At 40.4% G+C, this 23,192-nt stretch overlaps 1 protein-coding gene across 1 annotated transcript in view; it reads left to right on the top strand.

The window, feature by feature from the left end:
- Positions 1-23,192, top strand: part of tln1 (talin 1) — an 86,723-nt gene that overhangs the window by 31,323 nt on the left and 32,208 nt on the right. Inside the window, exons 3-28 of the mRNA XM_079862155.1 lie at positions 555-652; positions 1,235-1,364; positions 2,164-2,316; positions 2,728-2,870; positions 3,324-3,451; positions 4,657-4,717; positions 5,156-5,260; positions 5,357-5,512; positions 7,956-8,057; positions 8,429-8,505; positions 8,628-8,808; positions 8,968-9,081; positions 10,307-10,415; positions 11,283-11,491; positions 11,658-11,756; positions 14,557-14,724; positions 14,810-15,104; positions 15,810-15,976; positions 16,065-16,193; positions 18,498-18,611; positions 19,144-19,257; positions 19,341-19,475; positions 20,461-20,589; positions 21,569-21,671; positions 22,403-22,611; positions 22,833-22,952. Of these exons, the coding sequence (XP_079718281.1) occupies positions 555-652; positions 1,235-1,364; positions 2,164-2,316; positions 2,728-2,870; positions 3,324-3,451; positions 4,657-4,717; positions 5,156-5,260; positions 5,357-5,512; positions 7,956-8,057; positions 8,429-8,505; positions 8,628-8,808; positions 8,968-9,081; positions 10,307-10,415; positions 11,283-11,491; positions 11,658-11,756; positions 14,557-14,724; positions 14,810-15,104; positions 15,810-15,976; positions 16,065-16,193; positions 18,498-18,611; positions 19,144-19,257; positions 19,341-19,475; positions 20,461-20,589; positions 21,569-21,671; positions 22,403-22,611; positions 22,833-22,952 (3,548 nt within the window). The remainder of the gene's footprint in view (positions 1-554; positions 653-1,234; positions 1,365-2,163; positions 2,317-2,727; positions 2,871-3,323; positions 3,452-4,656; positions 4,718-5,155; positions 5,261-5,356; positions 5,513-7,955; positions 8,058-8,428; positions 8,506-8,627; positions 8,809-8,967; positions 9,082-10,306; positions 10,416-11,282; positions 11,492-11,657; positions 11,757-14,556; positions 14,725-14,809; positions 15,105-15,809; positions 15,977-16,064; positions 16,194-18,497; positions 18,612-19,143; positions 19,258-19,340; positions 19,476-20,460; positions 20,590-21,568; positions 21,672-22,402; positions 22,612-22,832; positions 22,953-23,192) is intronic.

A 23,192-nucleotide genomic window follows, 5' to 3' on the forward strand; every position in this document is an offset into this window, starting at 1 on the left:
TCTTAGATGTGCGTCAACTGACATGTTTTTCTCTGGTTATTCTTTCAACTTAAAGCAAACAGTTTTGTTGCCATTTACTCTCCCCCTCATGTCATTCCAAGGCTGTAATAATATCTTTATTCAGTGGAAGACAAAAGGAGAATTTCTAAGCTGTTCTTGTTCACAACAGAAGTGGATGATGATTTATACTGTCAACTTCCACAAAGGACAAAAAAACAACCATAAGGAGCCGTTCACAAAGAGCATGTTTTTGCATTCCACTGCGCTGCGCTGAACACAAACAGACCCACATCTTTGCCCGTTGCACTCGCATCTTTTGCAGTTTTTCACAAGACACATGCTCTAAAAATACGGCGCTCTATTTAAAAGAAGTTCTAAACCACACATCTCTAGACCTTGTGTTTTATTTTTTTATTCCACTGCTTTGCATCTGACGTTCTGATGTTGTGTCAGAAAGATGAACGACATTAGGAATGATTCAGAAAATGGCCAGTTAATGCACCCTCTGATCTTGACGTTCTTGACCGTACGCTATCTCTACTGTCTATTTGCAGCCAGTGACTATGGCCTGTTCCTGTCAGATGAAGACCCAAAAAAGGGCATCTGGCTGGAGGCAGGCAAAGCTCTGGACTACTACATGCTGAGAAACGGGGTGAGTGTTGAATATTTCATCAACTTGAAATTGTTCATTGTGAGTGGAATCTCTTTAAGTTAAATGTTTTCTTGTCTAGAAATCACAAATGAGGGATTTTTATTTTTATTTTTTATTTTTTTAAGGTGTGGTCACGAGCGATGATTGCATAATGCATCAGATGTTTTCTTGTCTAGAAATCACAAATGAGTGAATTTTTTTTTCTTTTTTTTTTAAGGTGTGGTCATGAGCGATGATTGCATAATGCATCAGGACTCATTTGATAAGACTGACATATTTTAAATATGTTTGAAATATTAAAAAAATGAGTCCATGCAATTTTAAGTACCTGTAACTGGTGACTGTAACATTGCTCTTGCAACAGCAAGCTTTTTTATCAGTACATACTGACTGATAAAATGTAATTACTTGAGCAAATGAAAAAAAAATTTTTTAATGGCAACATTATTTGTAGAAATCTATTGTTAACATGATAGTCAAGTCATTAAAAATTGACCCTTATCTAAGAGATGCATAACACTTGTGTAGATAATATGCTGGATTTGATATAAAGGATATTTCATAAGAACATGTTTTCCTTAGGACACTCTGGAGTACAAAAAGAAACAGAGACCCCTGAAGATCCGCATGTTGGATGGGACTGTGAAAACTGTTATGGTGGATGACTCAAAAATCGTCAGTGACATGTTAATGACCATCTGTGCCAGAATAGGTAAGTTTATGTCCATATGACGAACCAGTCCTAAAAGTGAACTCTAATCTGACTGCTTTTTAGTTATTTTTAGGCCAGAGCTTTCCTGCTTTTGTTAACACTTTATTTGATCGTCCACTTTAGACATTCTACTGACTATAAGTAACTTTGTAACTGCATATCATTAGAGTATTAGTAGACTGTCTGCCAAATATCTGCTAACACTTTATTTTGTTGCTCCCCAACAGACACTCTACTGAAAATGCAGTGCGGTCACAAACACTTTTGACAAGCTATTCGCTTCACAAGACCCCATTTCCACCTTTATTTAACACTGACTACTTGTGATTGGATGACCAAAAACACATCTTGATACCAAGTAATAACAAGGCCCATGTGACTTGGATGATAATCCTGCGTGATACAGTGTAGATAGAGAAAAATAGCGGCCCGATCACTGAACCCTGTGGTACCCCAGTGTTGAGGGCATTCAGTGAGCACATCAAGCTAATCCAGCTGACCTGGTAAAACCTGCTAAATCCATGTTTAATATAAACCAGGGTTACACTTAATTTCGATGGTACACTTTAGACATTATACTAACTATAAGTAACTTTGTGACCGCACTGCATTTTTTGTGGAAACACTGTCTGTCTTGAATACACAGCAAGAGTTTCCTAAGACTATGTCTATTGTAAATGTGACGCAGGACAATGATTATTGTGGGTAAAAATTATCTTTAGAGGTTTAATTGTACTAATATGACCGTTGAGAAACAGTTTGAATGCATTGAGGTAGTGAAACACTTCTGATTTCTCAGGCATCACAAACTATGACGAGTACTCACTGGTGCGTGACGTGGGAGAGGAAAAGAAGGAAGAGACCACGGGAACACTGAAAAAAGACAAGACCCTCCTGAGGGATGAGAAAAAAATGGAGAAACTCAAACAGAAACTTCACACAGATGATGAGTGTATGTCTCATTCTGCTTACCATGAATAAAACAAATATTGGTTTATATTGTTTGCTAGATTAGAAGGTCGTCAGTACAGTACATATTAGAAACATGCAGTACATAACACATATTCTCAACTTGTTGACTATGTTTGTACATTATTCATTATTACTATTTTCCACATTGTAGTATAATAGTAAAGCTATCAAAACTATAACATAAAACAAACAGAACCATGGGAGTTTTGTAGTGACCAAATGTATATTCTCGCATAATCTGGACTCTTGTTGCCTGCTTTTCTTCACTGTGCGCTCCAGCTAATCCATTAGAAATACATAATTCAAATTTTAGTTTTGTAAAGAAATTCAGGTGTGCATTTGGACAGGTGTTTCTTACTGATGTCAGAGTTGTATTTTAACGCATATTTAGTGAATTGGTTGGATCATGGGCGTACGCTGCGGGAGCAGGGTGTGGAGGAGTTTGAGATGCTGCTTCTCAGGAGAAAGTTCTTCTACTCGGACCAGAATGTGGATTCCAGGGACCCTGTACAGCTCAACCTGCTCTATGTGCAGGTAAGGCCCGCAGAACGTCACCTTTTCGTCAGAATCATGTCCTTGTGTCATCTGTAAACTCAATGATATCTCTACAACGTGTTGGGGGACTTGTTTTTCACTTTGTCAGTATTTTCTGAGTACGGAAAGCTTGTTTCTCTTGGATCAAATATAGATGTGTTCCATGTTTAGGGCATTCTGTCAATTTCTGTTTCTGTGGCATTATATGGGGGAAGCCCTCATTCACATTGATATGTCATTAGTCTAAAATCCTGCTAAATGTATGTTAAACATCAGATATGGTCTGATTGTATTGTGCTGCGTCGTGCATATTTCCTGCTTGCAGTGTGGACAGACAAAATACTCCTCGCTAGAAATGTATCACATACTTCCTGATTAGTTATATCAGGTTGTTGCTAATTTTGTTCAGATTCAGTTGCACTTTTGTACAATGTAATTTTTTTTGTATTCCAGGCCCGTGATGACATCTTGAACGGCTCCCATCCCGTCTCCTTTGATAAGGCCTGTGAGTTTGCCGGATACCAGTGCCAGATCCAGTTTGGAGACCACAATGAGTCTAAACACAAGCCTGGATTCCTCGAGTGAGCTCTTCACATTTTTATTTATCCTTACAAGGGCCCACAGCAGCAGCCTGCTCAATTAAAAGCAGTGCACCGATGCTGAGCTCATTCCGCACAAGGGCTTGATTTTCAACATACTATGACTGAAATATTTGCATCAATTCTTTCTACATTATTCTTCCTCTAAAAACAAGGTTATTACATTACCAATATCTTGCAGTGTTAATTTTTCCTCATATTTTCCTAAACAATATATTTGAATGAAAATAGTTTTGCCACGGTGCCTGTGTTTTTCATCTCGTCTCCTTTAACATTTTCATCATTGACATCATTAACACGGACTCTATGACACTCATATTTCACTTGTCGAGCTTCGATGATGATTAAATTACAAATAACTCAAAACATTTGAGTTTTGTTAAACGTCTTCCAGTAGTGGCACTATCATGTTTGTTTTTATTCATCATATTTGTTTTCATTTTGTATACATTTATTCTGTTTCATATTTGGATGTAGGTTTGACATAGTCTTATAGCCAATATTAGCATTATGGACAATATTAGTTATTTTTTATGCATAAAAATTCGTAACCAAGGACTATTTTCTTTAACTAACCCAGCTGAAACATGTATGTCATTCATGCTAGCATCATTAATTTAGGCCTTTATCATTTTTGAGCTGTATAGTAGTTTATATTTAGGACTACAGTAATCCAGACTTGGCACAACAAAGGCTTCAGGTTAACAAAGTTTTATTTTTTTAAAACTCTCCCACCTCTTGTGGGAGATGTTTGAAATGCTTTTTGCGTAGTTCATTATACTTATTTTACAAAGTGAACTTTTTACGTGGCTTAAATAAATGAAATAATACTTAGAGACTGACATGTTCGGCTTGTTACATTCAGCTGTCGCAAACCAGGAAGGGAGAGGTTTTTATGCACAAAGTTGTCTCTTATAACAAAAATCTTTTACTTAAACCCATGAAAATGCAGATCCTGTTGTAAATAATAGTGATTTTTTTCCCCCCCTCATTATTACCCCTTAACAGATTTTAACCCCTTAACAAAAAAAAGCTAATTTACATGTAATCACATCAGTAAAAAACTTTGACAGCCCTGTTTTTATACATCAGTTGCCAGCACAACCTACTGCTAAATTCACTAGTCCAAATTGCTTTAGTTCTCCAAAATCAATAAGTAATTCTTGCTTCCTCTCTGTCTCATCCAGTGTGAAAGAATTCTTGCCAAAAGAGTACGTCAAGAACAAGGGCGAGAAAAGGATCTTCCAGGTGAGGTTATGCAGGTTTTGTCTGATGCATTATGGGCCCTGTTTTTCATACCCATGTTAGGTGTAGAACTATGTGCTGTATGTAAACTTTAGGGGTTCCACCACCAGCTGTTCTATTCCCAGTCAGGCAACAGCAATATAAATGAAGACGACCATCGGCCCATTCTTGGCCTGCACAGTTTTGGCAAGCCAATTATTCCTAGATGCTTGTATGAGATTCTTCCTTTCATCTGCCCAGCATATGTGACATATGACATAGCACTGGGCTTAAAACACACTGCTCAAAAAATACATTTAGCCTGTTTGTGTTATCTTTTTGGCCTGTGTCTGTAGGGGTCTACAAAATGAAGAAAATACATCATTGTTGAATGAAGTGAAATTTCATTAAAATTTCATGATAAACCCTCTTTAAAACCCTGATTAAAATATTCTCTTTAAGGCACACAAAAACTGCCAAAACATGACGGAGATTGAAGCCAAAGTCAGCTACGTCAAACTAGCCAGATCTCTGAAAACCTACGGAGTGTCCTTCTTCTTAGTCAAGGTAACGCACTCACTCGATGTTGGAGCTCTAATATGATTAAGTGGCACAGTGTAAACCTGCCTCCTTCTGCTAATGGCAACGTCCGTTCCTTTACAGGAAAAAATGAAAGGAAAGAATAAGCTTGTGCCGCGTTTGTTGGGCATCACTAAAGAGTGTGTGATGAGAGTGGATGAGAAGTCCAAAGAGGTGATACAGGAATGGAGTCTGACCAACATCAAACGCTGGGCAGCTTCTCCCAAGAGCTTCACCCTGGTACCAACACACTCCTTATATAGATATATACACACACACACGCTTTGCTTTCTGTGGGGTTCTGAGAGTAACTCACATTTGAACTGAGCTGACACCATGGATATGTTGTGTACTAGAGGTGGAGCGGTCCTCATGGTCTACATCATGGTTCTGTGCAATTCTGTGGTTTGATTTGCGAAACACTTTGTGATTTCTTCAGTCTCTTTAGGGTTAGATTGTAATAATTAAAAAGTTAGTTCACACAGAAATGAAAAAATTCTGTCATCACTTGCTCCCTCATGTCGTTCCAAACCCATCGTTCCAGACTTTTATTAATCTTTGGAACACAAATTAAGATATTTTTGATAATATTTTTATCATGTATGTCTATCCTGTGAAAGTCCACGCAACCAAAACCTTAGGTGAACAGCGAACAGAAGTCATACAGGTTTAGAACGGCATGAGGGAGGAAATGAGAAACTCAAAATGTTGTTTTTGCGGGATAAACCACTCTTTTGTTCATGATGTTTTCGCGAAGGGCATATGGGCCAGATTTACTAACAGCTTGCACCAGCGTAAACCCTCTTTTTTTCGTTAATAAACAAAAAAAATGTCAGGATTTATTAAAGATGTCAATTTACTGGTGTTTGTGCCATTATTTACCGCCCCAAAAAAAGCATGTCTTAAACCAGACGCTAACTGGTAGATTGCGTTGGCCGTTATGTAAATGATCTCACTGCGTCTGTTTTTTGATTTGCGCGTCGTCAGTAGATCACGAGCAGACTTTTCCATCAGCGCTGTTTTGGAATTGAGCTTAATTTGCCCTGTTCAGTAAATCTGGCCCTTAATCTCTTATAAACTCAGAGGGTGCTTCAATGGCTTTGGCCGACAAATAAGTTTGGGAATCCCCAGTTCAGAGAGTGAAAAAAGATCTGTTTAAGATAAGGGTGATCTGTTCTTTACTTAAGAACAGCCAGTGCTCATAAATGAAGTGTAACTCACATCACATACACAAACTTCATAAATCACAAGAGTTTCTTGTGTAATTGTGCCCTTGATGTCAGAGCTAAAAATATTTCATGACATGTGAATCAAACGTCCTGTAGACATTGATCTGAATCATAAGGTAGACATTGATCTGAATCATAAGGTAGACATTGATCTGAATCATAAGGTAGAAATTAAGTAATAAAGTAATTGTAATGGTAACAATTCACTGGAAAGGGAACATCACAAAACAATTACTGGACAGCACACTCTGCACAAAGGATAGCTAGAGAAACAACTAGGATGAAGCAATGATAACTAAAAAAACAGGAACTACAGTATACAGTTCCTTAGTTTGGCTTAATATACATTTGTGCTTGCCCGGTTTCACAGACAGGGTTTAGGCCTTAGTTCGATTAGGACATTTAATTAGCTTTTCTAAAAGTGCCTTAAAAAAACATAACTGGTGTGAATCTTGAGACAAAAAAACAATGGCACTGACATATTTTATGATATGCTTTCAGTTAAAACAGCTCAAACATGCATTTTAAGTCCAGGACTAGGCTTAAGCCTTGTCTGTGAAACCGAGGGCTAATGTTTTTATTATATAAAAAAAATACACATCTGAATATACTTGATGTAATGCAAGTGGTGGCAGGATTTCTTGTTGTGACCAGCCCCATAAAGTTAATCATGAATTTATCATGTTCACGCTCTCTGATGTCAGTCAATGTTATGCAGGTAAACGCATGACATATTTAGTTTTAAAATGATTCATATATTTTTATTTAAAAATGTTGTGATTTATTTCAGTATTAGCTTTTCTTCAACTTTACAAACCCCTGCCGTTCCCTCACGAACCCCCTCTGGAAAACATGATGCTCAATGATCTCTTCAGACACGACAGGAATGATAAAGCCTGGCTTACTGCGACAGACCTTTAATTAGTTCCTGTTTGATGTAATAAACTGTGAAGCTGAAGCAGTAATCAGTGCTGAGCGCTGGCTCCGTGAAGAGGGATGTGTTTTTGACCAGATGTTAATGCATCCTGGAGCGCAGCACTAATTCAGGATTTAGACTCTTGACATCTTCATCATGTTAAGGCCAGATCGATTCAATAATCACTTGACGGTTTCCTCTGTCCTCAAGCTCTTTGTAACTGCATACTCAGACAAACTCAATACTCTCCTTTTTTCTTTCTTTTTTGATCTATTCTGTGCCTGCTTTGTAATTGCATCATAAACATTAAGTGTCCTGCTTTCCTAAACCTGAGATGACATTTGCTCATTTTATACAGCCTAATGAATGACAATAACAGCACAATTGCATTACTAAATGCAAAATAAGGGAGGACTATGATTCCCAGCATGCACTTCTGCAAGATTGAATCACCCACGGGTTTTATAGTGTGACGTATTATTTACACTGTGATTGTGTTTTTTGTTGCCCTTTTGAGTTTCACGTCTTTCTTCTTCAGGACTTTGGAGACTATCAGGATGGTTACTACTCCGTTCAGACCACTGAAGGAGAACAGATCGCACAACTTATCGCTGGTTACATTGACATCATTCTCAAAAAGGTAAAATGCCATGATCAATGTTAAAATATATATCATGAGAAGCCTGACCACTTATCTGTGATTTGACGTATTTATTAGACTCACTAGACAAATCTCAGGAGAAGTCCGAGTTAGATGTTTACAACAATTTCCTAAGTATTGGAGGAATACAGTTAACAAGCAGATCTTTTTCTTATCATATCAGTCTTATTCTTCATGGTTGTGTATCGCGTCCATGTGGAATTGCTTCCGCTGGTTCTCTGTAATGTGAGGAATTCCTCAACAAACCTCGATGTTTGACCTCTTTCTAGAGAAAGACACAATCAGCTCTGGAAACAGTGCCTCTTTCAGGTATTTTTCCTTAATTCACTAAAAAACCTCTTCATCTGCAGAAAAAGAGCAAAGATCACTTCGGCCTGGAGGGCGATGAAGAATCAACCATGTTGGAGGATTCAGTGTCTCCCAAAAAGTGAGCCTCTTTGAATAGTAAATTGGTGTTATGTGCAGTCAGTCACGTCACAGAAACACAGTATCTGTTTCCCTGCTCTAAGTCTCAGTTGTGGCATTAGATCTGATTGTATTATGCCTCAGGTCAACAGTTCTCCAGCAGCAGTTTAATAAGGTGGGGAAGGCGGAGACGGGCTCTGTCGCTCTGCCCGCCATCATCCGCTCTGGTGCCGGGGGTCCAGAGAGCTTCCAGATGGGCTCCATGCCTCAGCCCAAACAGCAAAGCACCAAACAGCAGATACACAGAGGACACATGCCCCCTCTGGTCAGATATACACAATAACACCTATAAACCAAACTACCGTATTTCAGGAACGCCTCTTGTTCTGAAGGCTTATTGTTGTAATCACTCTTCCTGTCTCGTCTGTGTGATGTTGGTTTGGGCTGTTCGGTGAGGTGTGTGTGTTTTCTGTTTCTGTTGCAGACATCAGCTCAGCAGGCTTTGACTGGCACCATTAACTCCAGCATGCAGGCGGTGCAGGCAGTTCAGGCCTCGCTCGATGAGTTTGATGCCCTGCCTCCACTGGGCACAGATGCGGTGAGATGCATCATTTTGCAGTGGTGTTCTGTCCGGGTCTTTTTTGACCCGGGTGAAACTTAAAAATAGTGAAAAAATATACGTATGTACGTTTCAAAATGCCTTTGGTTTCCACACAACTTTGCAAAAATAAATATATTTTATATATATTGTATATTTTTATGGAACTTAAAAATGTATGTATGCTCCGGTTATGTTCGGGTTAAATTTGACCAGGGGTATTTACATTAAAAACATTCATCCAGCCAGTCTATTCAAAACAAGTCCAAACTTCATTAGAAATCAGAATGAAAAGGTAATATGTAAACAATATGACTTGTGCACTAAATCAAGCAGAATCTCATACATAAACTGCATGTTTTTAAATGCTCATGACAGACGAACGATTGGCTGCCATTTTGAATTTTTTACTTGGCGTCTGCATAAAGTTGAGCATTTTTAATTTTTTGGACTCTGTTGGCCGAGCTCCACTCATTGTCAAACCCGCTGTCAATCCCACAATTCACAGCGTGAGTATGAAGCTTGGCTTCTATAGGAATGAATTGAAAAGGCCTGCTCACTCTGCACCAGTAGACACGTATATTATGATTATTATGATATCAACTAGACAAGCATATACCATTTCATGCTCAAAATCATAGGATAGCATTTTTGACCTGAGCATAACAGATGTATTTTTCTTTTAGCTGTGGAAGCTGTAGACGCTTCTGTCACCAAGACCAATTCCTGTGTGTATAAACATACTTGGCAATAAAGCTCATTCTGATTCTGATTTTGAACAGTTCACAAGGGTTAAGATTCTCAAGATATCGTCTCTAAAGTAGTTTTCTCTTGTTTTTTCCTTAGTCTGGAGGTTAAAATACTTCTGATTTTTGCTTTGATCCTGGACTGAAATCGTTCTATGCCAGTGATGGGCAATTAGATTCCAGCTTGAGCAGCTGGCACATCTGCAGGGTTTTAGAAAGATGTTTGAGAGGTTCGGAGTAAATGGTGTGTGGCTGAACAAAAAAAAAAAAAACTTCATGAAAATTCTATGCAGAAGGTGAAATTAAAAATATGAGCTAATGAATTATAATAAAGAAATGTAGAAAAGCTTTGGGCCAAACCAAGTCTGAATGCGAAGATGATATAATGCTCATAACATTTATGACGTTGCTGTAAAGAGATGCATGCATCTATGAATGTGCTTAGTATTTGCATCAAACATTCTCTCTCTAACATTTAGGCATCTCAAGCTTGGAGAAAGAACAAAATGGATGAGTCCAAACATGAGATTCACTCTCAGGTGGACGCCATCACTGCGGGAACTGCCTCCATGGTCAATCTGACTGCAGGTGACACATCATGACACCTGCCATTCTGCCTGTTTCAGCATCAGTTGGGGGTCAAAAGACACTTAGGGCCAGATTTACTCAACGGGCGTCGCAGACAAGCAGCGTTCAGATAATGCCTTCCTCTGCATTCCACGTAAATGAATACGAGTGGAGGAAATTCTCTCCCTTCTGTCACGCGCTCTCTGTTCTCTGCGGTTCCTCCTTGCAGTGACTAGGGCCGCATGTCAAGCACTAAATGGGTTGAGACATTGGGGGTTTTTTTGCCATTAAATAATGGCGCAAATCCCCAGTGGTGGACGAAGTGCACAAATCAAGTACTTGAGTTTAAGTACAGATAAGTAATGACTGATGAATGTGTATAATGGGGGGTGTATAATGTACAAGACGCACAGATAGAGCTTTAATAGGATACAGCTCAGTCTGACATCATTATGAATTATAAATTGTCAAGTTGCCATTACTAGCCAATAAGGAAGATTATGCAAAAACTTGTCCACATTCAAGTATTTCATACAGTGAGCTATTGCATCTCTGAGTTGGCAACGATTTCTTCAGCTCAACATGCAAAGACATGTTTTTATGAAATGTAGGGGAGTAAAAAGTACAATATTAGTATAATCCACCACTTCAAACACCACAAATTTGACCTTAGTAACCTTTAGTAAATCCCGGTGCATGATTAATTAAAAACTCTCCTCTTATAAATGTTGCATCTGAAAGGTAAACTCCTGCAAATGCATATGCAATAAGGTCAACCGCAAACTAATAACTGTATCCACGTCGTTTCAGCGCTAAGTGTCTTCAGTAAATCCTCACAGTAGTCCCTTCCCACAGTTTGCTGGTGTGATAGTGTAGCGTGTGTCTCAGGTGACCCAGCAGAGACGGACTACACCGCTGTGGGCTGTGCCGTCACCACCATCTCCTCCAACCTGACGGAGATGTCGAAGGGTGTCAAGCTGCTGGCGGCGCTGATGGAGGACGAGGGGGGGAATGGCCAACAGCTGCTGGGAGCTGCGAGGAACCTGGCGTGTGCCGTGTCTGACATGCTCAAGACCGCTCAGCCCGCCACTGCTGAGGTATTACCTCACGATAGCAAGGTGTTTTAGTAGTAGGAGTGGGAAGGATTGTAAAGGTTAAGTTTCGGTTAATGATTCAGATTCCTTCACATTTCCATTAACAGTTATTTTAGTAGTTTTTGGAAGGAAAATACTGCTGTAATATTGACTGTTATGATGTCTTCAGCCACGACAGAACCTCCTGCAAGCAGCGGGTAATGTGGGTCAGGCCAGCGGTGAACTCCTGCAGCATATCGGAGAGTCCGACTCGGATCAGCACTTCCAGGTGTGTGACACACACTCACACTCACTCACTCTGCTGGCACACACACTGTGACTGTAGTGCATTAACCTGTGTTCTCGTCAGTCTGTAGGTACAGCAGCGTTCACACACTCCAGACGGACACGCTATAGTCAAATGCTGGTAAAAATGCATGGAAAGAACAATTAATATCCACCAGCCAATCATACTAATGTGTCTGTAATGAAATATAGTGATCATTACCAAATCAATGATTCAATGATCACGGTTTGACCTGGATCGTAATGTATGTTGTATAGTCATTTCATAGTCATAATTGTAGGGTGTAAGATCATGGTGTGGTGACGGGTCATTCTCAGGAAATCAATCATCAGCACGGTTTCTCTGCATTCTTAAAATTCTGAAATTGTGTAGACAGATCTGTAACCATTAGTAATGTCTTAAATTCCCTTTGAATTGGTGTAGTTTTTCTCACTGCATTGAGTCAGATCGAAGAGCTCATTCCTTTCAGAGAGCATTTTTAGTGATGGAGACCACTAGCAATGGTTATCATTAGGGCTGCACGATATTGGAAAAAACTGTTTTCAAATATGCTAATGAGCGTCTGGATCATCTGACCAATCAGAGCAGAGTAGACCAATCACAACAGACTGGACCATCTGACCAATCAGAGCAGAGTAGACCAATCACAACAGAATGGGTCATCTGACCAATCAGAGCAGAGTAGACCAATCACAACAGACTGGACCATCTGACCAATCAGAGCAGAGTAGACCAATCACAACAGACTGGGCCATCTGACCAATCAGAGCAGAGTAGACCAATCACAACAGACTGGACCATCTGACCAATCAGAGCAGAGTAGACCAATCACAACAGACTGGGCCATCTGACCAATCAGAGCAGAGTAGACCAATCACAACAGACTGGACCATCTGACCAATCAGAGCAGAGTAGACCAATCACAACAGACTGGGCCATCTGACCAATCAGAGCAGAGTAGACCAATCACAACAGACTGGACCATCTGACCAATCAGAGCAGAGTAGACCAATCACAACAGACTGGGCCATCTGACCAATCAGAGCAGAGTAGACCAATCACAACAGACTGGATCATCTGACCAATCAGAGCAGAGTAGACCAATCACAACAGACTGGGCCATCTGACCAATCAGAGCAGAGTAGACCAATCACAACAGACTGGGCCATCTGACCAATCAGAGCATAGTTTGCTCGCTGAAAGGAGGGGAGACTGAAACTTTGAACAAACCATTTTCAGACTCCTTGAGAAATAAGGTGATGCTGCAGTGTATATTATGAGAAAATGAAACAGATGCAGATGCCTCTCAGAGTTAGGGTCGGGGTTAGTGAAGTCTTCCGTCAGCTCTAATGTGATTTGAATGTCTTATCACTCTTCACACAGTGTAACTGAAGGGCAAGCTGTGCTACAGTCTTGAGCATGTTTTAATGTCCTTATTTGGATTGTATGCTTATCAGAACAACTTTATCGCGTTTAAGAAACGTGAGGTTTAACAGAAGTCACACTGACCAGGACATTTCTAGCCCTGCCCTGCCTCTATTCATGTACAACACTGCTAGTTCTTCAGTCTTGTTCTTTTAAGCCTTTATGGAGATTCCAGTGCTGTATCTGACAACTTTACAGCTCTCTGTAATATATAGTGTTCAATAGCATCTTGACATTATTACTAATCAACTTGATTTTTGTTCCTTGCTTTAGTATTTTATCTCATTTTAATCATTTTAATTCTCATAAAAGCTGAATTGTCTAAGATGGCATTGACCTCATCTCAGAACAGCGACCAGACTAAAATCAATGTATTATAACTTTCTTTATTTTAATGACAGGCGTAAATTAAACCCAAGATTACTTTTTTTATTTGAAATCTTTTTCATAACAAACTCAAGGAAAATGTCTGTATTTGTAATATTTTGAGAGTGACCCATATCCTGCATGTAAAGCATCTACACCGTGTTGAGCTAGAGTGGGTTAGTTGGTAAGTGTGTGTTAGTCTTCTGGTTACATGTCTGGTACATTCTTAAAAAAATCAATAATCATCTAAATCAAGTTCAGAATACACTGGTTTAATTAAGTGTCTAGTCATAATTGGTAAAATCACTCAACATGCAACTAACAGAATAAAATGATTTTGCCAATGAAAGATAGTTCATGATTCATGTTCCCTTTGTACCCTATAGAGGGCTTTAAAACACATCAACACCTCTGGGAAATGATTGGATCATAGAAAGTGGGCATTGCAAACTAAATGAACTGTTGTTTGATGTGAACGGAGCCGAGCAACTCTGAAAAAATGTGGAAGTGTCAGCTTGAGTTTGTGAAGTGTATGTGGCTTTTCTTCCTTGTTTTCACATTGTAAAATTCAAGTGGCATTAGAACCTTTTGGAACTCATTGGAAAATGAATGTGAATTGTATTCTGTATGAAGAACACTTATCATGTGGGCAAAACACCACTTGTTTTTGTTGCCCAGAACATTATTATTTAAATGTTTTTACCCTAACGAGTAGCTAAATAACTATTTTGACCACTTGTCAGCTTGCAAAAACCACTTTTCCTGCAAACTAGAATCATCTGGTTTTACACAAGCCAGCTGTCATTAAAGGCTCACATACCAAATACAAAGAAATTCTGGAATTCATTGTCCAGTTCATGTTGTTGCTGATAATTTGTATCATTTGCAATGAAAAATATTGTATTAAAGAAGTAAAATAATGACAAATTAGAAAACATATCTATGATTTATGATATGATGTGTGTGTAACTTATGTTGTGTGTGTGTGCAGGACATGCTGATGCAGTTGGCGAAGGCTGTGGCTAATGCAGCAGCGGCTCTGGTGTTAAAGGCCAAGAATGTGGCTCAGAAAACCGAAGATTCAGCTCAGCAGAACCGAGTGATCGCTGCTGCCACCCAGTGCGCCCTCTCCACATCACAGCTGGTGGCCTGCACACGAGTGAGCGCTCGCACGCCATTCATTCACACACACTCTCACCGACCTCACCTGACGCTCAAGCGTGTGTTTCATCTGTGTGTGACAGGTGGTGGCTCCCACCATCAGCTCCCCCGGGTGTCAGGAGCAGCTCATCGAGGCTGGGAAGCTGGTGGCCAAGTCTGTGGAGGGCTGTGTGGAGGCGTCCCAGGGGGCGACCCATGACGAGCAGCTGCTCAAACAGGTGGGCGTCGCCGCCACAGGGGTCACTCAGGCTCTCAACGAGCTGCTCCAGCACATCAGACAGTACGCCAGCGGGGGACAGCCAATCGGGCGGCACGGAGAGGCCACCGACCGCATCCTGGATGTGACGGATAACATCTTCAGCTCCATGGGAGACGCAGGTACTAGGAACGTGTTTAAAGGCCCCCTGAAATCAACATTTTATGTTTTTTAGCTCTTAGTATGAATATGTTAGCCTTAAGGTTATGAATAAGCTGGTGGGCTCCAAAACAATGACAAAATTCACATTTAGGAGATATTACATTTAAGAAGACTTACAGTCTCTCACTTCTGCTAAAAATGGATCACAGATTTTTATGACATCAGCTTCTCATCACATCTTCTGTCCAATCAAATGCTCTCTAGAATCCTATGCTATAAATACCACCTGGCCAATGCGACCGTTAGTTCCGCCAAAAGGAGTTCCTAGAGCTAAAATCGTTCCTAGTTCCTGCGGTGCGAACACGCCGACATCCGGGAACTTCCGCCAATAGTTCTAGGAACTGTGAAAAGGTTCCTCCGGTGCGAAAGCCCCTTGATGTAGGTCGTTAAGCAACTTGTTTTACACCACAAACAAACAACAAAGACTAGTGCTGACGGTAGATCGTGCCAGATTCTGTACAAAGAAAACAATGCTGTGGCTACGACGTGCCATCTGAATCTGCTGATCTACTGCCATGCTTTGTTAGCCAGCCTTCCAGCTAGCGTGACTTAGCCTCTGCAGATGATCCAGACTCTTTAGTTTAGTTTCAGACTTGTGCTAAATTCACTTTGAGATGTTGACGAACGCATAAATCTCACACACAATGCATTGCTGTCTGTGTCAGGGGAGATGGTGCGGCAGGCGCGAATCCTCGCTCAGGCCACCTCAGATTTGGTCAATGCTATCAAGGCCGACGCGGAGGGCGAGACGGACCTGGAGAACTCCCGCAAACTCCTGTCTGCCGCCAAACTCCTGGCCGACGCCACGGCCAAGATGGTGGAAGCTGCAAAGGTGGGACAGAAGACGGCTCCGTGTGTGCTGGTAGACTGAATGTCTGTGAGTGGAGTGTGTGACGGTTGTGGTGTGTGTGTGTCGGCAGGGAGCGGCTGCTAACCCGGACAGTGAGGAGCAGCAGCAGAAGCTGCGTGAAGCCGCCGAGGGCCTGCGCATGGCCACCAATGCTGCCGCACAGAACGCCATTAAGAAGAGACTCGTCAACAAACTGGAGGTGAGGACTGAACCACACAAGCCCAAACCTTCACCAACAGATGTGATTGTGAGGTCACACTAGTGTTGTCAAACGTACCGACCTCGGTACTGAAATTTTCAAAATGTGACACTGTTGAGCGGAATCGTCATTGACATTTATTTACAACATGTTTTTGAAGCGTTGATCATTGTAGCCAATCACAGACATATCCGATGAGTGCGTGAACACAATGACCAATCAGAGGTGTTTGCGATTCCTCTCAACAGCGCTCAAAGCGTCACATTTTTTTTTGTTACTTTTGACAACACTAGGTCACACTCTCTATTGAAAATCATTGCCTGTACTGAGATGAATTCTGGAAGTGTTGCCTTCTCTTTGCTGCCCTATTTGGGTAAAGTTATATGATGATTTGCAGCTCATGAGGTTAAAACCTGCCAAAGGCTTCAGGGAAAAAGACTGCTCAAGTTTTCACAGATTGCAGTATGTATAGCTCAGAGGTGCAGTTTCACAAGTCACTTGTTGCAACCTGTGAGAGTGAAGAACTATTTGACGGCAGGTTTCGCAAACTCCACAGACCCGTGTCTCTGTTTTATAGCATTTCAGCTTGCTTATTATCTGCAGTCAAAAGAACAGTGCAAGACTTTGAAGAATTATTGCTTAATTCTTTGTGATATCTGTCTGTTTCTTTATCAAACTGTCTGCCTGTCCTATCAGCAACCTGCCAGAACACTGTAGCCTCCAGCCAAAATACTCTAGTAACTTTCCAGAAAACCCTAGTAATGCCATAGAGAGCTAGCTCTAACAAAGCCTAGCATCTACCAGCTAGTAAACCATAGCAATGTCTATTAACCAACCAAAATACCCTAACAGCCAACTAGAACTGTCTGACTGTCTCTGACTTTGTCAATTTAACATTAAAATTAGTTTTAATGAATATTTCTAGTAGTTTGTATAATTCACACAGAAATAGTCGAATGAAAAAATGTTGTCTTATGATCTAACACTAATGCTTTGTTTTGTGAACTCAGCTGTGATAAGAATGAACAATACCATACAGCCAGTCATATAATCTGACTATTGTAAGAGATTGCACATTACCGGTCAAAGTCTGGGATAATTACAACTTGTTTTAATGTTTTTAAAAAGAGTCTCCTCTGCTCACAGAAGCTGCATTTAATTGATCAAAAATACAGTAAAAACAGTAATATTGTGGAATATTATTAGTTTAAAACAGCTGTTTTCTATGTGAATATATAGTGTGTAATTTATTCCTGTGATCAAAGCTGTATTTTCAGCATCATTACTCCAGTCTTCAGTGTCACATGATCCTTCAGAAATCACTCTGATATGATGATTTGATGCGTAATTATTATATTGGCACTCCATTATTTATTATGGTTCTGATTGTTTTTCGGTGTTGAAAACAGATTTTGTTGCTTAATATTTTTGTGGAAATCATACTTTTCTTTTGGATTTAAGGAATAGAAAGTTCAAAAGAACAGCTTTAAAATGAAATCTTTTGTAACATCTTTACTGTCACTATTAATCATTTTAATGTGTCCTTGCTGAATAAAGGTATTAACTCCTTTTCTTTTTTTTTAAACTTGTTGTATTTCATGGTTTCCACAAAAACATTAAACGGCAAAAATTGTTTTCAACTATGTGCTAATGATCAGAAATGTTTCTTGAGCATCAGATCATCATATTAGAATGATTTCTGAAGGATCATGTGACACTGAAGACTGGAGTAATGATGCTGAAAATTCAGCTTTGATCACAGGAATAAATTACACTTTACTATATATTCACATAGAAAACCGATATTATTATTATATTATACAGATATTACACATTTTACTATATTTTTTTATCAATTAAATGCAGCCTTGGTGAGGCTGTGAGTTCAAAAACATTAAAACAAGTTGTAATTATTCCAGACTTTGACCGGTAGTGTACATATACAAAGACGGTTGAGAATAAGTCCCACCGCCCGGTTTCCTCAGAAACAGTCCTGACATGCACACGTACATTTTTGAATCCTGAGATTTCAGATGCACATTGGCTGCACCAACCTGAAATGTAGATTTTTTTTTTTTTTTTTTTTTTTTTTTTTTTATACTAAACATTAATGGGTCAGTTCATGTCAGATTTTATTGCTGATTTGAAATACGTTGTTTAAATATGAGTTTGGCAAGAACGCCCAGTCAAGTAGATAGAAGTCTTGCATAATCGGAATAGCTGGCAAATACGGCCACCGTGCAAACGGACTTTCCTTGAAAGATTCTTGGCTTTATAATAAATGTGTGTTTGTGTGTGTGTCAGAACGCAGCGAAACAGGCCGCGGCCGCCGCCACTCAGACCGTGGCCGCCGCCCAGAACGCCGCCTCCTCCAACAAGAACCCAGCGGCCCAGCAACAGCTCGTGCAGAGCTGCAAGGTACAAACACACCGCCTCTTCTGCACTTCACACTGCAAGCGCCTCACACACACACGTATAACTGAGGTCAGGAGACGCGGAACGTAAAACATCATTCTGTCAAGTCACATTTATTTATACAGCGCTTTTCAAAGCAGCTTTACAGAGATAACAGGAAAATAATGCAACACAGTTTGTTTCTAGAAAAAATAGTCCAGTCCAGCGTAAGTAAGTTCAGTGATGGTTCATTTTTGTTGTAAAAAAGTGATTAATTTAGTTCATAACTTCATATATATATATAGCCACTCTGGAGAAAACAGTGATGTCATCGTCCAGCTCAGTTCAGTTTTCATTTAATGATGTCAATGCAGGCAGATCAATAATATTGTTGAATATTAAATTAAATGTCCCCAACTAAGCAAGCCAAAAGCCAATGGCAACAAAGGTGGGAAAAAGGTGACAATTTGAGTAATCCTGCGAGTCACAGTTGTATAGTTAATCACACAAGGCCTGAAGGATAAAGGAATCTCCCACATGTGTGTGTGCTGCGCAGGCGGTGGCGGAGCAGATCCCTCAGCTGGTTCAGGGTGTGAGAGGCAGTCAGTCTCAGCCCGACAGTCCCAGCGCTCAACTCGCCCTGATCGGAGCCAGCCAGAACTTCCTGCAGGTGCGTTCTCTTCAGACCTTCACTTCCTGTTAGAAACCGCAAATCGGCCTCATTTGAGCTCATGATGTCTGTTCTCTTATCAGCCCGGCGCGAAAATGGTGACGGCGGCCAAAGCGACAGTTCCCACCATCGGTGACCAGGCGTCTGCCATGCAGCTCAGTCAGTGCGCCAAAAACCTGGCCAGCGCTCTCGCTGAGCTCCGCACGGCCGGGCTCAAGGTGAGACTAGACACAGGGGCTGCTTTTGTGTAATGAAAAAAAAAAAAAAAATTAACGTAATTTTTTTTATATGGGTCGCTTTTAGCATGCAAACTCCCAAAATTATTTATAAATCTGTTGTCAATAAAAGAGAAGCTTTAGGGTCTCCGTGGTTTTCCACCCAAATAAAAGCTCTGTGGTTTAACTTTTGAAAGCAGAGCAATTAAGCCAGCCTTGAATATTAGTGTTGCAATTTTGTTCTGTAAAATAAAATAATAATTATTATTATTATTAAATATTTGTTTATTTTACAGTACAATGGAATTATTGCAATTGTGATATATTTCTTTGATTTGTTTAATTGTTATTATTTAAATTATAAAATGTTATTATTATCATTTAATATATCATTATTATCAGGGATCATCAAAAGGATCCCTGAAGAGCATTCAGCTCTTTAAAAAAATACATTTTAAAAATAATAATAATTTATAGGAGTGACAAGCCTTATATACTGTAGATATAATATTACAGAAATAATATTGTTGTTGGCAAAATGCCTGTTGAGAACCACTGATTTAAACTGAAATTTGTTGTTTTACACCCAATGTGAATTTAGTGAATTTTAGTTTTGTTTTCAGTTATAAAAATGTATATTGTGAGTGAAAATCCAAGTGTTCCTTTAGCTGATATCATTTAAGTTATTATAATTAAACATGGACAGAATCTGTTCTGTTTTTTGTGTTGTATTTTTGGAGAAAGTCTGTTGAATTCTACAGAATGGATTTAAACTTTGGTAAAATGTGCTAAAAGAGTGTAAAATGCTATTATTAGCATCTGTGAGGATTGTCTAATTTGCTTTTTATTTTTTATAAATGTGAAATGCATGTTGAAAATGATTTTTATGGAACTTTGTGGCCTGGTGATGACATGCTTACTGATTGATATTTAAGGCCAGAATGCGATTGCAACTCATTTTGTGTGTGTGTGTGTGTGTCTGACTCAGGCTCAGGAGGCGTGTGGTCCTCTGGAGATTGATAACGCTCTCACAGTGGTACGGGGGCTGGAGAGGGACATGCAGGAGGCCAAAGCTTCAGCTGCTGAGGGCAAACTCAGACCCCTGCCTGGAGAAACGGTGAGTCAACGGACACACAGAGTGTGTTTATCTACATGCATTCACATGCAGTCAAAGTTTGAACACACCTGCAGCCAACACGTGTCCTGCACACCTGCAGACTCCTTCAGTCCTGTTAACAGAGAATGTCCTGAGTGAGCACAGCTGGAAACTAGACCAAGATCGTTTTAGTCACTACATCATTTCCCTACTTCCTGTGTTATATTTTTATGACTTTACTACTGTAATAAATGTGGAGAATAGTGATAATGAAGAATGAGTGTGTTCAAACTCTGTGCAAACTTTTTGCAAGCATGATCTTTATCTGTGTGCATTTTCACACCTAAACCCACAAACCAGGTGCTTCATGTCACAAAAACAACTGCTAGACACCACACACACACACACACACACACACATAAACTGGTATTTAATGGTCTTTTCCAACACAATCTGATGGCTTTCAGACTGTCTTTCTGTTGATCTTTTGAGGAAGTGATTTCAGCGAGTGGTTTTCAGCAAACTTCCGAGGGGGGCTCAAGATAACTTAATGATTTAAAATAAGACAAAACAACCATTGAAATAATCTTGAACAATTACACAATATAATTCAATATATTTCATATTTTTATTTATTTATTTAGTTCGGGTTTTTTATTTCATTTACCCATTGTCTAGAAAAGCCTGGCTATATGGGAAAGCCAGGATTAGGCCTTTCAATTAGGATATTTTTTACTTGGCTTTTACACAGCTGAAATTTGTTGTCCTCATAGTGTACTGTAGTTTTACATCCAATGTAATGTTGGTGAATTTTTTCACTAATTTTTTCGGTTTTATTTTCAGTTATAAAAATGTATATTGTGAGTAAAAATCACTGAGTTCCTTTATCTGATATCATTGATTATTCGCCTTAGGCCTGTGCAAGCATGCTTTCTGAAATGGAAATAAGGGGATCCTGTAACACGTGCGTGTGTGTGTGTGTGTGTGTGTGTGTGTTTAGCTGGAGAAGTGCTCTCAGGATCTGGGCTCCAGCACTAAAGCCGTGAGCTCTGCTATTGCTCAGCTCTTCAGTGAAGCCACCCAAGGCAATGAGAACTACACAGGTAAAACCCCATCAGCCTCACACACCACTTACTATCCGCTTGTTTCTGCATTTTCATAGTCTATATAGAGGTTATGATCAAATCCATGTCCAGTACCGTGTTATGCAGCGCCCCCTTCCTGTAGAATATAATGTGCTTCTGTCCCTGCTGTAACAAACACAGAGAGGTGGTGTGGCCCATCTGTGTGCCCATGGGCCGCTGGTCTGAAAACGAGCTGTGTTCAGGCGTATTGTTGGCGCGCTGCTATTCTGAGCAACTGAACTAGACTGCGCCATTGACTTTAGACCAGGTTTCAGTTGGTCAATGGCGCAGTCTAGTTTTGACAAAAGCGTTCAGTTTTTCCGCTTGCAAATTCCACCATGTAAATAGCGAATCCGCCATGACGCGAGCGCAACTGGCATTTAAAGGGAATGGGAGATGAGACTGATTGGTTTATTGCACGGTACGCCCAAAACACACCCATTACTCATTAAGAGAACGACCCTTTTAGACCATGCGCCAGGAGCGCCAACCATTTTTCCCGTCGTTAAACTAGCAAAAGTGCATTCGGACACGCCCTAAGTGCACTTGCGCCGTGCGCTTTAGACCATGCGCTTAGATCGCTAAAATAGGGCCCATAGTGGTCAGAGATCTTAGCTCACAACTCAAGCCACAATGAATCCCATAAACTGCATTAATCTGCTCACTGCGGGCTCCCTCAGTCTCCTGAAGTCTGTGTGTGTGTTTTGCAGGTATGGCTGCTCGTGACGTGGCTCAGGCTCTGCGTTCGCTGGCGTCAGCTGCTCGTGGAGTGGCCGCCAACACCGAGGACCCTCATGCCCGAAACGCCATGCTGGACTGCACCGGGGACGTCATGGACAAATCTGCCAGCTTCATCGAGGAGACCAAGAGAGCCGTCGCCAAACCAGGAGACCCTGACACCCAGCAGAGACTGGCCCAGGTTAAACCAACACTTAATAAGAAAAGCTCAATAGAGTGGGTTTAAATTCAGCAACAGAACCTCCCTCTTAATTGCTGAAGGGAGATTTGGTCTGCTGTAGGTTGAAGCGCTCATTATTTTGAAAAGAAAATTGCCTGTTGTTTGTCTATGATTAGCATAACTGGAGAAGCGCCTTAAATGTTGTGCTGATGACTGGAGTGTGTGTGTGTGTGTGTCTTCAGGTAGCTAAGGCTGTTTCTCAGGCACTGAACCGCTCTGTAAACTGTCTGCCGGGGCAGAGAGACGTGGATAATGCCATCAGAACTGTAGGAGAAGCCAGCAAGAAACTCCTGTCTGATAAAGTGAGTCCTCAAGGCCATGGAAACACTCACTGTGTCCTTTCAGACATTTCTCAAAGTATTTTTCACAATCTAGTTTGCAATATTGTTGTCATCTGGATGGTCTTGAGACTTAAGTCTAAAGTGACTTATATAAGGTAATTTGATGTCGGCTGGTCAAACTCACATGCTCACACAAAAACTGTCCAGCTCTGAAGGCCTGTTCACACCCAGACACACGTTTGTTGTGTAACAGACATTTGA

The sequence above is a fragment of the Squalius cephalus genome, assembly GCF_949319135.1.
Source record: "Squalius cephalus genome assembly, chromosome: 24".
Taxonomy (NCBI): domain Eukaryota; kingdom Metazoa; phylum Chordata; class Actinopteri; order Cypriniformes; family Leuciscidae; genus Squalius; species Squalius cephalus.